General features: G+C 32.6%; 1 protein-coding gene across 1 annotated transcript in view; it reads left to right on the top strand.

Annotated features, from left to right (window-relative positions):
• LOC140448105 (uncharacterized) overlaps positions 1-15375 on the top strand; it is a 652893-nt gene that overhangs the window by 602559 nt on the left and 34959 nt on the right. The window contains exons 7-8 of the mRNA XM_072541173.1: positions 391-610; positions 8568-10048. Of these exons, the coding sequence (XP_072397274.1) occupies positions 391-610; positions 8568-10048 (1701 nt within the window). The remainder of the gene's footprint in view (positions 1-390; positions 611-8567; positions 10049-15375) is intronic.

Here is a 15375-nt window from a genome sequence, read left to right as displayed (position 1 = left end):
ACGAAGTTTATAATGTTTCTTTGATGTTTTTTAATAACAAATTCACCACAAATATAACAAAACTGTCAGCAGAGTTCCTCCAAACATCATTAGACATTTTACTAGGCACATGTACTGAAAACCAGAAAGTGAGGTTAGGTTGACAGTAAAAAAACATGTGAACAGATAGTGTTTTAGCAATATTGTCAACTCTTCTACATTTAGTACAAATTAATTTACAATCATCACTATCATGCTGGCTTTACTACCCTATGTATGTGGGTCCTATCCTCTTCAAGAATTTCTCTCCAGTCGTCCCTATCAATCGCCTTTTCTAATTCAAAATATTATTGCAAAAATTATATAATTTCTATTTTACTAATTAATAAATGCATACGTTTGTGCTTTCAGAACTTGGGATCAGTGCAATATGATGCAAGACTATCTAGAAATTTTAGATGGATGGGGACAAACTGCCACGACACTAGCTCACCTGTGTAGTGGAGAAACCATTCCAGAAATTGTCAGTAGTGGTCCTGAACTACTAGTGAAGTTTCACACATCCCCATTTGGTAACCCCTTTCATCCTCTACCAATATCATATTTACCAGGATTCGAATTGGAAGTGGAGGTATAGTAGTAAATATTATGGTAAATGTAGCCTTTATTAAAAACTATAATATGTATTGGATACTTTGATTTTGTAATTTTTAAGTACAATTTGGTTACAACTCGTAATATTATATCAAATTAGATAACCGTATCTGTCGTAACTGTAATATGTATTAACCATTAATATTATAAGTAGACTTCGGCAAATATGCAAATAAAAATGTAGAAAATATGCGCATAAATATGCACGTGTTTACCCGAAAATATGCAAATATTTTACAAAATATGCATACAAATAAATAAAAAAATCGTAAAATAGTAACAATTTTATTTAAAAAAAAAAGTGTACATAACTAAATATTTCCTACTATTCATTAAGATTTACATTTATTTTAAGTAACTACATCATTTTTAAGTATGAATAAACTTATTTAGAATTATGGTAACAATAAATGACCAAGTGGTGTTCAAAATTTTCTAACAAAAACTTGTGGCTTCTGTCTGAGTACATATATTTATATATGGAAAAACTTCGTTCAACATCAACTGATGTAACGGGAGCATTTTTCAAACTAACCAAAACATTTGGTTCTAAATTAATTGTTTCCGAAATATTTCCAGCTAGAACACTGACTACTTCAGAAAGAATATGGTAACCTTTATTTTTTTCCATAGTAGCTTCAAATTTTTTTAAAATATCTTTTCCAATATTACCTCTAACGTTCCGACAACATGACGCAAATTCTTTTATTAATGCTGTACTTTCGAACAATGACAGTTTTGGTGATTCTAACTGAGTAATTGTTTTTTGAACAAAACTAAAATTTGATTTTATAAATGAAAGTTCTTGTTGAAGCAAGTTACTCTGAAAAGTTTGTTTAAAATCCAAAAGAGATTGGGAACTTTTATCTGTTAACGTATCAATTATGTTCTTTATTTTAACAAAATGATCTGCATAAAAATTAGCTGCTTCTAACCATGTTCCCCATCGCGTTAAAATAGGTTGTGGTGGAAGAGGACTGTTAGGTAGCATTTCTTTATAAAGTTGAATTCTTATAGGAGATTTAAGAAATACTTTTTTGACACTGGATATCATGGTATTTACAAGAGGAAACTTTTTTCGTATTTCCTCTGCAACTCTGTTTAATCCATGCGCTACACAAGTAACATGTATTAAATCTGGGAAAAATATTTTTAAATTTTGTCCTGCTTTCACCATATAAGGAGCAGCATCCGATAAAATAAGCAGTAATTTATTAGAAGGAATAGTTGTCGGAAGAAAAAAAGTTGCTAATGTTTCTTGTATAAAACGCGAAATTGTTAAAGAATTTGTTTTCTCAAGTTGCTGGCATGAAATAAGATGAGATTTTGGTAAGGTATCTTCTTTAAGAACACCAATCAATAAATGAGCAATATACTTTCCTGAAGAATCAGTGGTTTCGTCTACAGATATGTAAAAATAATTATCTGCAATTTCTTCCTTAATATTAATTAACACCGACGAGTATAGCCCGTTCACATTATTTCTTCTTAGAGACCGATCACTTGGAACATTAAGTTTGTAATATTTTTTTAGAAACGAACTAAAATTTACATTTGCTAATTTTTAAAGCGGTATGTTTGCAGACACTAATGCGCGACACAAGTCTTCATTAAAAGTTTCTTGCTCATCTAATTTTTTTTAAGTAGATTGGAAACATTTAGCCATTGAAGTTTGATGTTTTCCTCCTATTTTTCCTTTTTTTGCAATGTGTGAAGCAGTTCTCACATGTTGGTCTATCTGAAATTTCTTCTCACATGCTATCTATAAATAAAAATAAAAACCTTTATTTTAACCCAACCTTTAAAATATAAAAATATACAAGGTGTTTTTGGTTAATCAAATAACTGGTTTGGAAAAAAAAACACTCGCTAAGTGTTTTAAATGCAGTATTAATCCACAAATTAGTTTTTGTTACTAACCATTAGTACATCATATAACTTATTTTAAAATTCAACAAAAGTTTTTTTTTTGTTAATTCAATTACAATAAAAATAATTGTGTTTTAGAATAGCTGACTTCATAAAAAAAAGTAAAGGTGAAAAATTTTTCTAAATACACACCATTGTATTGTGCCATGGACAATTTTTTCTCACTAAAGGAGCTATTTTTCATTTAAAAACAACCTACGAGTACTAAATTTCAAGTAAATACGTTTATTGGTTTTAAAGTTATTGTTGTTATTAACTAAAAGAATTTAATTTTTTTTAATTTTAACACCCTGTATCTCGAAAAGTAAATAAGTTTGACCCCTCATTAACTATATCGTTTTGTTCAATTTTTCGAGAAGTATCTACAGTCAAACGTTGTAAGTGTCATTTGGAAACACCCTGTATGTATGATTTATTAGATATTTAATAGAAAATATTAGATACTTACAATTTTGCCACAGACTGAACAGTAGATTTTTCCCATATCCATAGACAGCTCTTTATAAGGTTTAATCCAAGTTGAAGCACTGGTTGTTTTAGGCATTATAAAATCACAATCTTCCTTTTTGTTACGCACAACGAGTGTTTACGCTTTGAATATCAAAACAAAAATGATTTACAAATCTGAGCATCAAATTAGAAATGTTTAGGTACCTAATTCAATAAACTGGGAGATTTTGGAAAATCCCTAAATTAGCAACAAAACTATTAGCCGTTTACCTGCTGTTAAGATACAATAAATTGTAGATAGATTTGGGAATTAGATCATAAAATGCAAATGAGCAAACCCTTAGCGATTATCCAATAACTGAATGCCTCAGTGACCGAGACTTTCTAAGAATGTTGATGGCTACTTAAATTGATCTTCTTTGAAATTGTAAATGTTTTGTACCTGTAGAGATTACGTACTTAGATCATTTCTTGATTAAAATGACTACAAAATTTTATACAAGAATTGAAATAAATTGGTATGTTTAAAAATTTTCAAATACAGTATAAAAATCTGAACTTTTATGCACTTTATGCAAACTTTTATACAAATATGCCAAAATATGAAATATTTGCATAAAATATGCACAATATGCAAAATATGCAATATGCGTATTTGCCGAAGTCTAATTATAAGTAACTGTATAAACCATAAAGTTTATTAACCCTGGAACATTATACTTCAACGATATACAAGAGCCTTTCTGCGAAATATGTGGGACACTCCATTAAAACATGTTTTATTGATGGCGACACTTCACAAATTTTAGATTAGATGTTTATACGTTAATCTTATGTCACCAAGTCGGAGTCTTATTAATATTACTTTGGAGTAACGATGTTTTGAATAATAAAATTCACCCATTGTCCAAAGAATGGTTTATTTAACCTATTTATTTTAAAGACCATTTCACTTGCTTAAAAACTTTTGTAAAAACAAATATATGATCTTAAACATGTATTCGTAGGTTTTATCATTATCATCAGTAGCATCAAATCTCGTTATAAGCCAGAGCCTACTTTAGAATAATACTACATTTACCCTGTCTCTGTCAACTCTTTTCGATGCTATAACTTCAATAAGTTTTAAATTCTTTTTGATCTCTTCGGTCAAAATCTTTTTTGACTATTACACCTTTCTCTCGCCTGATTGCATACCTTATCCATGTAAGGTGTGCTACCTTAATGACTTTTAAAACACCAAATTTCCCAAAACTTCTATACAACTCAAATTTGTAACGCCTACAACACAAACCTATCTTTTCTTTTTCTCGCCCTTTTATTTTTCTGGGAAGTTTTGAGGTCATCTGTCTTCTCAAGGCATATTAACACTTATTGGTAATCACTATTCGTCTTTTACTTTGCCTATTTATATGAAGATGTCCATACCTTCTAGTTATAAATCCTCAATCAATATTCTTCTAGGCGACTGGTTGCTTGACCTAGTATCACAGATATTTTTGGTCTTCTAGACATTTCTATTTATTCCCATTCCTAGTATAGATGCCCTGAATGTCTAAAGTGGTTTGATCAGAGACTCAGTGAATCTAACTATGATATCGATGGCTTGTGCATATCCGACCACTTGTACAAATTTGTAGAGGATAGTGCCATTCGTATTAATCTGGGACTGTCGAAGTACTTTTTCTAGAGCAAGGTTCAATGAAAGATGCGATAATGCGTCTTAGTCCATTATTGCAGTGGAAGATTCTTGAAAAATCGTTTTGGATTGTCACAATGCTCGCTGCTCATGTGAGTGTAAGCTTACTTAGTTGAACAAGATAAAGCAGTATTTGGAATTTCACGATAGCCAAGGAAAGTTTATGACTATTAGCTAAGTTGTATGCAGCTTTGAAATTCATTCAAAATAATGTGTGGTGGGTGTTGACGCCAAACTCTAGGGTTATTTTTCAAGAATCTGCCTTACTGTAAAGATTTAGTCGATTGTTGATTTATTGCGTCAGAACCGGATTGATATCCTCCTTCGATTCGTTATATTGAGTAGAGTAATCACTCTATAATTATCACATACCATCATGTCTCCTTTTTTATGAAGTAAACACCCAAACTAACCAATTTCTAGTCTGCGGAGTTGTTTCATTCTCTTGCCAGATTTCAGTCATTAATTTATGCATATGTTTTAAAAGGGTATAGCATCCTTTAAAAAATTCGGGAGGGAAATTATCCGAAACGAGACTGTGTTATTTTTCAATTTTAAAATGGTTTCCCTAGTTTCTTCTTCGATAGGGATTGGCTGTCGATCATTTTCATTAATATGAGTCATGGAAGCCTCTATGGCATCTTTATCATTGCCATTAAGCAGGTCTTTAAAATGATTTGCTCATCTGTTTAGTATCTTTTCCTTCTCTATTTGTAGTTCTACTGGTTATCTGAATTTCTCTGTCAGCTGTCACAATGGAGGGTCACCCATAGAAGTTACTTTTGATGAGTATGTAAAGATATGTTAGTAACCAGAATATATAAAATTATTTGATTAAATTTCTTAATCATTATTTTTGGATGTGCTTCGTGCTTAGGTTGGAAAGTGAACTTAGGCGCCCAATTACATCCTAGAGCAACTTCCGTAGTTTATCACTTTCATTTACATTATTCATATATTTTTTATTACTTGGTCATTCATTTTCTCATTTTACGATCTCTGTAGGTCATGCAAATTGGCCGAATCCCCTTTTGAGTGTCAAGTAGTCACTATCCGGCACATTCTGCTAGCCAGCTTTAACTTAATTGTTTTTTTGTTACATTACCCCAAATACTTGTGTTACATTACACAGACACACATTTTTTGTTACGAACTTAGCGTTGAAATGTGGCAATGGTACTAACTAACTTAGTATGATACAAGCATTATTTAACAAGGTTTGTGTTCTTCTAATGTTAAAGTATTAGATTTGGTAGGTATTGGGTCAAGAACCAATTTTGTCTGTGATTTATTCGTTTTTTTTTATAACTTTCCAGTTTACGTAATTTACCTATCAGTTTATCTATTGTTGTAACTTTTATATATATATTGTTGTAAGCTCTATCAATAATATCATCATTCAGGCTTAACTCTGCATAGATCTTAGCCTTCTCAAGAATTTTTCTCCCGTCGTCCCTATCCATCGCCTCTGCCAAACACTTATTCCCGTATTTCTCATGGCTTCATCAATGTTATCAAGGAACCTTGTTCTGGGTCTCCCTCTTCTTCTCTGACCAATGGGTCTGTCAAGGAGCGTTTTTCTAGTTGTGTCATTTTGTTCCATCCGCATTACATGCACTATCCACTCATATGTCCTATCTTAATATGTTTTACGATATCAGGTTCCTAGTATATTCTATAAAGTTCAAAGTTCTATCGTCTTCTCCACATTCCATTGTAATTCACTGCTCCATAGATTCGCCTTTGTACCTTTCCAAGTTTCTGTTTAGCGGGAATTTCATAATACAAACGACCCTGTTGACTGCAACCACTTGAAAATATATACATTTTTTTTATTATCAGTACTGCTAACTTCTATAGCTATGCAAATCCTTATTGATGTAATGTTCACTGTCAAATATGTTTTTGCCCAAATAAAAACTTGAAAATTTATTAGTCACTATTTTCTCTTGATTTGCTTAAGTTCTAGCTTTATAAGAGGAATATTATACTCTTTTTGTTGCGAAGGGATAATAGTGTGAATTTATCTAAAAAGAGTTAATTATTGTATAAATTAAAATATTTATATATAAATAATATACAAACCTAAAGACAGAATCAAGAACATTGCTGTGTCTTACAAAGTAATTTGTTTGACAATTGTGTCATAATTTTTTAACGTCAATGATACTTTACTTCAAACAATCATGCAACCTAAAACTATTTATTTTATGAAAGTTGTAGCTGGTTCCTAAAAAACTGATACGGCTCTTAAAGCGTATTTTGTAAAAAATTGAGCAATGTAATTTGAAGGATTAATACTTACGAATTAATACTTAAGAACGACATTAGAAGATGGTTGGTCATTATCTGCCATAGCGAACCATTTTAACGTAAGCAGAACAACAGTTTTTAATAATAATAAAAGATGAAGAGAACAAAAATCTCTCGAAAGAAAGTTAGGTTCTAGAAGATCAAAAATATATACCGCTCATGAAGATCGTACGCTTTTGGATGGATTAGAAGAGAACCCTTTTGAAGATGCGAAAACTGCAAGAATTATGTCACAGTTTCCAGCAAAAAACAAGCTCTTATGCTACAAAAGCAATCGAGACTTATATTTGCTTTAAACCGCAGCTACAAAATCATGATTTTTGGGACAGGGTAATATTTACCGATGAGAAAATTTTCTTCTAAAAAGGGCAAAATTGGAGTGTACCTATAGACCAGATAATAATAGATTTAATCCTCTATATATGTTGATAGATATCAAGCAGCTGGTCATTTTAGCACCAATGTATGGGGATAGTTTTCATCTAGAGGAATGGGAATGTTATGGCGTGTTGATGGCAGGTTTGTTGGCAGACTTATCCAAATATTCTAGAAAACATCAATTTTCCTAGTGTAGAATAGTTGTTCCAGAAAATAATTTTATCCTCCAACAAGACAATTGTCCTGTTCACACTGCAAATATAATTAACCAGTGGCTTCAGAATAACATAACATAACATCGAAACCTTACCATGGCCCAGCTACAGTTCAGATTTAAACCCAATCGAGAATGTGTGGGGGGTTATTATAAAACGGTTGTATCGGCGTAATTTTATACCTCAAAATGCTGAAGAGCTGTGGCCCAATATACAACAGGTATGAGAAGAGCTCTCTGAAGAAGCAATTTCATAGTTCCTTTCACGTAGATGGACCAAAGACTACAAGCTGTTATCAATGCTGATGGAGATATTACAAAATATTAAATTTATTTTTACATACCTAAACTTAGTATAGTTTTGATCTTTCAGACCCTCGATTTCTTTAGAGAGTTTCTTCTTCCCTCCATTTTGTATTAATAGAAAAACTGAGGTGCTGTTTATGTTAAAATGTTTTACTGCCTCTGCTAGTGCTCAGTTATCTTTTAATTTGGTTACAATTCTTGCTTTATATTGCAGGAATTCAAAATAATATTAAAATTTAGACCTTAATAATTATTACAATTTATGAATTAACATATGTAAATTCGCTCATTAGAAGTCTTCGTTGACGTGGAAACAGCTCCCATTGTAAGCTATTATCTCTGTATGTCCCAGACGTTGTGTGAAGAGCATTATTCTGGATATCCAAAAATAAAACCAATAATTCTTTATCAACCTTATCTTGTGATTTTAGGGTTAAAAAAACTAAAGATGTGCACTCTAGCCTTTACAAACTAAAAGTACTAAAAGTGGTGCTATATTACTTGACGACATTCTGCCCCCACAGTTAAAATTTTTTATGATATGTCTGGTTTTGTCAGTACTTTGCTAGTTTTAAGATTGTTCGAGTACAATTTAATAAAAGAGCTACATTTTTAGTTAGTTTAATAAACTTTTGTTGTTTTCAGATACTTTATGTGAACAAAGAATCTCCAACTTATATCGAACATGGCAAGAAGTGTGAATTTGTTGTCACGTCATTTGACAATCCATCGGGATACTTAAAGAACCCTTTACATTCATTACCTCCCAACACTACATGTCATTACCACTTCAGAGGACAATCCAGAGATATTATATGGATTTCCTTCATAAAGTATCATGTAATTAATGAGCGACTTACCGACTTTAATACAGGAGATTGTAATGTTGAACTGCAAATTTGGGATGGTGATATAAAAAGTCAAAATACTGTCCCACTTATGGGCCAATTTTGCAAAGACGATAAACCAAGGTTGTGTGATCACACGTTGCTCAAAAACTCATCAAGAATTACAAGGCCATGTGGTCTCACAGAAAGTTACGTTAGCACAAACTCAGACTTGACAATATCGCATTCTATTAAATATGGAAGCGTTTTATACCCAGTGAATTTTGTTTTACGATACGAATTTGTTGATTTGTCCCAAGAAGGTATACAAATGACTAAGAATCCCTGTGATAGACTTTTTAGAACCCCGAACGGTCGATTTTACTCTCCGAAAATTACTTTTCTATTCGGAAGGGGAGGTAAAGAAGATCTAACGTGTACATATCAGTTCGAATCAAACGATCAACAAAGACTCAAAATAACTTTTAACAAAGCTCAATTTGGCTCAAAAACGTGTCACTCATTTTATGACCAGGACGCTAACAGATGGGAGTGTAAGTCTCAAAAATCTGACAACGGCGTTGCCTTTATTCAAATATCCGAATTTCCGTGGAAGGATATCGAATTGTACAGAGATTGTATTTGTCACAATATCTCGGAACCGTTCACTGTAATTACCAAAACATCCAGTAAAGTCGTTATTAAATTTGTTATTAAAAAAATGAGAATTACAGAGGACTACAATAATTATTTCTTCGATGCAAATTTTGAGTTTATTCCAAATGACAACAATTGTCTCAATCCATGGAATAATAGGCGATTGAGAGGTTCCAGCGGAGAAATAACGATTCGCAATAGTGAACATAGTTTAGATAAACCAGAAAGTATTAGTTTTAAAAACCAAAGTATAAGATATTGTCTTCAACAGCCGTGGCTGATAGAGCCGGAAGACGAAGGAAATTTTATCTATTTAAAAATAAAAGGCTCAAAAAAGAGAGATTTAAGGCTGTGCCCTAGCAAAAACAGAATACTGATATATCCTGCCGGTAGAACTGACATCGTCCATGTAATATGTCCATATTTTGATGGAAGCGAAGATGTCGTCGAAATGTTTTCAGAAGGTTGGATTTTGTATAGTTATAAAAAGACACAAAACAAAAACTCTAGAAGCTTCATTATAGAATTTTCTAGAAAAGAAAGTGGAAATTTTGCAGTTACGTGGATGGAGGTTTCGAAAAACCCTGCCCTCACGTTGCCTACATCCATGTTGATGATAGCACCACCGGAATGTCCACATAGGTAAGTCTTATTCAAATTATTAAACTATTTGCAAAGAATTATTTAAAAAACAATATTTCTAGTTAATTTTTTGATATCATTTTTTCATTTATTATTTCGTAACGGTAATGCGAATGCTAAAGTGTGCAAAAACTGTCTTCATGGTAAACGAATCTCGTTATTATTACAACAGAAAAGGACCATAGAGCTTATACCAGCTATATTTCATCATCATCATCAACTAGCCTCTAACATCCACTGCTGAACATAGGCCTCTCGCATGCTTTTTTACTTAGTCCGGTATTGCGCCATCTGAATCCAATTTGTAGTCACTCTTTTTATGTCATCTGTCCATCTCTATATTTAGCATGGAATAAAAAATTACCATTGGCCATCGTCGAGTATTCCTAGCGCAGTCATAGACAGAGCATAACTTGTCTACGGTGTCAACTTCTCCCTTTGTAGAATTGTAGTCAAGAATCATTTCGGGTTTCATAGAATCCTCATCAATTGTATCGTTATGATGTAAACTAGACAGGAGGAGTACGTTTTTATTTCTTTTTGGTACATAGGACACCACAGTAATATCATCATAAAAAGCAAACATGCTGGATCGAATAGGTCTGCTTATGGGTTTAAAAAATTTATGGGGTAATTCCTTCTTATTCTTGCGACACATTCTTAGAAATGTAAGTTTGTAACCACGAAGCAAGGTTTGGATTATTGGTATGCTTGAAAACCAATTGTTCGCAGTAATGTTCCGTTTTAGAGGCTCTCTTAGAGGCTCACATAATCTCTTTACCACTTCCGATAGAGAATTACTTACAACAAAAGGACCTGCTGGTTGCTGTCCCAAATATGGCTCCAAATTGCAGGTATAAAAGGTCTTGGAATCTGCTAGCTCGAAAATTTTTTAATCCATATTTATTTGGTTTATTAGGTATATACCGTTTTAAACTGCATCGACTTCTTATTTCCTTTAATTTTATATCTATTGTGACGTATTCAAACGGCGTATAACCGTTTTTGCAATTAAAATTAAACATTTCAAAAATCTCTCGTTTGGGACAAAATTTATCTAATAGTTTTCTTTCCTCACGTGAACCTATATCATCAAGAATTAGGTGTTGTACGAATTCTAATATACAAATTGAAGTTGAAACGTCAATAAACTTATTTTAAATTTCAATTGTGGCTTATTCCCATTAAAATAGTAATTACTTTAAGATGCCACAAGAAAATTGCTTCAGAACAATTTTAAATTCAGCGTTTTTTAGGAATATTTCAACTGCCACATACAGGGTGTTTCAAAAAGGTGAGTCATAAATATTAAATCACGCATTCCGGGGACAAAAATAAATTGATTGAATCCAACTTACCTTAGTACAAAAGTGTACAAAAAAAAGTTACAGCCCTTTGAAGTTACAAAATAAAAATTGTTTTTTTGCATTACAGTGGAACCTTGATTATCCGTCAGGGCACCGGACCAAGGGTATGATGGATAATCGAAAAGACGGTTAACAGAACAAAAAAAAGTTCATAGTATAACTCTCAAATTTTATTTGTATGTTTTATTTGACAATAATTTGACACAGCATTGTCGACTGCGTGTTTTAAATTGTATGCTTTCCAGTATTCTGGCAAAGAGTATTCCTCTTCCATAACTAGGTTTTGAATAAATTTTTTTCTGTATCTACTTTGAATGTTTTAATGACCGATTGATCCATTGGCTGTATCAATGATGTTGTATTTGCAGGCAGAAAAGAGCACGTGATATTTTCATCGTCACTTCGCAGCATACCGGCTTCAGGATGGGCATGTGCATTGTCCAAAATGAGAATCGCCTTTGGTGGCAAATTTTTTGCTTGCAAGTATTATCGAACATCCGGGATAAAAACTTAAAAAACAAGATGTTAGAAAAATAGATAAACAAATTTTGGTTTGCGGTACATACCTTTTTGAACCAGTCAGCGAATATTTCCTGGGACATCCATGCATTATGTTATGCGTAGTAGTTAACGGAAAGCACGTTGTCGCGTGTCTCATCGATCATATCTTGAAGCTTTCTTTTATATTCGTCAACGACTTCAATATTTGCGGCGCTCTATTTTTCACCTTCGATTTTCAGTTCCCGTATACCGTGGCGATTTTTGAACTTTTCCAACTAACCGCTGCTTCCTTTGAATGAAGGATTGCGATTCAATTTCATGTTGAAAAACAACGCTTTTCCGGCAACAATTGGTCCAGACAAAGGAACACCTTCGCTTCTTTTTTGAACGAACCACAAATACAGAGTGTCGTGTCGTGCCGTGTCAAGTAATTCATTTGTGGCTTTTTTTCATTGTCTAACTGTTTCATCCGGCCATCCAACGATTCCATTTGCAAAGCATACTTTTCAATTCCATCAGCATTTTTCTTTAAATCATTGATTGTTGTTCTCGGAACATCATACTTTTTGCTCAATGCGACTAAGTTCGAATTTGAATCAAACTGAATTATGTTGACACACAGATATTGACTGTAATAATTATTGTGTGTAAAAGAACGGTATCACTTATCATTACCTATTTAAATTAAAGTTTAATACAGAGCCCTGAATAAGAACAATAATTATTTACATAAAAAAATGCGGTGGTGGCATAACTTCACGTACACATTTCAACGAATTTCGTTTGGCTTATCTGCACTACTCAAACAAAATGAATTGATGACTAAATTTTTATTTTAATATAACTTATGTATGGACCCTGACGGTTAACAGAGGTGACGGTTAATAGAGAGACTGATAATCGAGGTTCCACTGTATTACCTAAACTACTTGACATTTTGTAATAAAAATGGACACGTTACATTCTTGTTCTAAAAGTATTTCTCATAAAAAGGAAACAACAAAATCTAAGCTCACAGAAAAATTTTAAAGGGGGTGTGGAGCCCTAAATCCCCCAAACTTTTGAGTACGTTCAAATCAAATGAATTTTGTGGCATCATTAGTTTAACACATTATTTTTAAAATTTTTTTGCCTCTTATCACTTTTTCGAAAATCTAGTTTTTTCCTAGTTGGCCATAAAATTACAATTAGTTTCTACGGATACAGTAATTACTTTTTCTGTGCGCTTAGATTTTGTTGTTTATTTTTTATGAAAAATGCTTTCAGAACAAGAAAGTAACGTGTCCATTTTTATTACAAAATGTCAAGTAGTTTAAAAGATAATACAAAAAAAAACAATTTTTATTTTGTAACTTCAAAGGGCTGTAACTTTTTTTGTGTACACTTTTGTACTAAGGTAAGTTGTATTCAATCAATTTATTTTTGTTCCCGGAATGCATGATTTAATTTATGGCATACCCTTTTAAAACACCCTGTATTTATTGCCAAAACTCAAAATCGAAATTTTGTGTTATAGGTTTTGAAAATTAGGCCCTAGCAATAGAAAACTACACTTTTCATCTTTAAAACCCATTGAACTTTGTCGATAGGACACTATGATCAAAAGATATCGAATTTTTACCGTCGAGTTAATACAAATTTTATTTAAAAAATTTATTGTGCGCACGCAACTGATATTTAAAATCTTCGATTCAAGCGTTGTTTCTGAGAGAACAGTTCATTCTACAAAAAAGGAGTTAATAAACATATTTGTTTAAAATTATTTCAGCAACATTTCTTGTCTAAACATTTTTTTTCTTCTGCGTACAGGTTCTTGGCAAATCGATGTTTTCCGTTTTCTCTCGTTGCGAGTGGCGGTTTTAGGGAGAAGTTCAGAGTATGAGTGGTAAACTTTTATGTGTGTGTTTTGAGGTAGCCTAATTGACATTCTCAACAAAATTTAGCTTGTTTGTAAGATTTTTACAGTTTAAATAGCTGACGGCTGGGGCTGGACTAATATAAAAGTTTAATTTGTTAAAAAATAAATATGATTTAAAGTTATTTTTTTTGTTTACAATATTACATACCAATAGGCATTTATAAATGAAATTTTAACGTTTAATTTTTGAGTGTAAGTATGTTTAAATTAATAAATAAAAATTATATGAAGTCGTGAACAATCTGATATAGTTTACTTCTCTTTGTTACTGTCTGTTTCTTTCTTTACTTTAGGAATTGAGCTTTATACATAGATACTTCAGGGCTTCTTGGTTGCAGACATGTGTTCTTTTTTTCCTTCTGCTTTAATACCGTCAATCATCATGATTTCTACTCCTAGATCTGTGTTCTGTTTGATTTATATTTAACACATTTGTTTCAAATAGAGGTTATGAACAGTCACCTACATTTAATGGTCACAATATGTGGTCGTAAGTTATCACCACAAAATCATAAAAACGAAAATTCGAGAAGCAAAAGAAAAATGGTTTTCCAACGAATGCAGGGAAATAGAACAATACGAACGGAAATACGACAGTTACAATATGCACAAATGTTACAAAATGCATATGTTACACAATAAAATCAATGACAAACAAGAGAAATTCAATAAGTCACCCAACAGCATAAAAGATAGCAATGGTAATGTTATCTCAGAGCCACCAACGATCTTAAAAACATAGAAATCATACATAGAAAAATTATTTGCCTACTAATTGACCATGTAGAATCTTATGTGTATCTTGGCACCAACGTAAATGCAAAATGGAAACAGGCCACAGAAATTAAGGCGAGAATAGAACTAGCTAGAGCAGCATTTAACAATATGAAAAAGCTCCTCATAAGCAAGGATTTGTCTCTTCCCCTAAAACTACGTCTAGTTAAATGCTACATTTTTCCAATCTAACTATATGGTATGAATGTCTGGACGCTGACAGAGACGCTCACGAGAAAACTAGAAGCATTTGAAATGTGGGTGTACCGACGCATTCTTCGTACATCTTGGACCGAACATGTCACCAACATAGAGGTACTCCAAAGAATCGGAAAGGAGAAAGAAATCGTGAGCACAATCAAACAAAGAAAGCTTGAATATCTAGGCCACATATTGAGACACGATAAGTACCGTCTCTTGCAATTGATTGTCCAGGGGAAAATAGACAGTAAGCGGGGCCAGGCAGGAGAAGACACTCGTGGCTCCAAAATCTGCGGAAGTGGTTCGGGCTCATATCGGTCGAACTATTCAAAAGCGCCGCAAACAAGATCAGAATTGTCATGTTGATAGCCAACGTTCGCGACGACAGAGCACTTGAAGAAGAAGAAAAAGTTATCATACATAAGACATCAACAGGCAATGACAATGACAGGACTGGCATAAGTTCTGCTTAGGTTTGTAAGCTATCGGCTCTTACAACTGAGTGAGTGAAAACAAAATATTTTTATAACAAGCAGTTATTTAAATTTCTTGCTCCCGATTATGGT

Source organism: Diabrotica undecimpunctata, chromosome 8 (genome assembly GCF_040954645.1).
Source record: "Diabrotica undecimpunctata isolate CICGRU chromosome 8, icDiaUnde3, whole genome shotgun sequence".
Classification (NCBI taxonomy): domain Eukaryota; kingdom Metazoa; phylum Arthropoda; class Insecta; order Coleoptera; family Chrysomelidae; genus Diabrotica; species Diabrotica undecimpunctata.
This window is presented reverse-complemented; position numbering and strand designations above follow the sequence as displayed.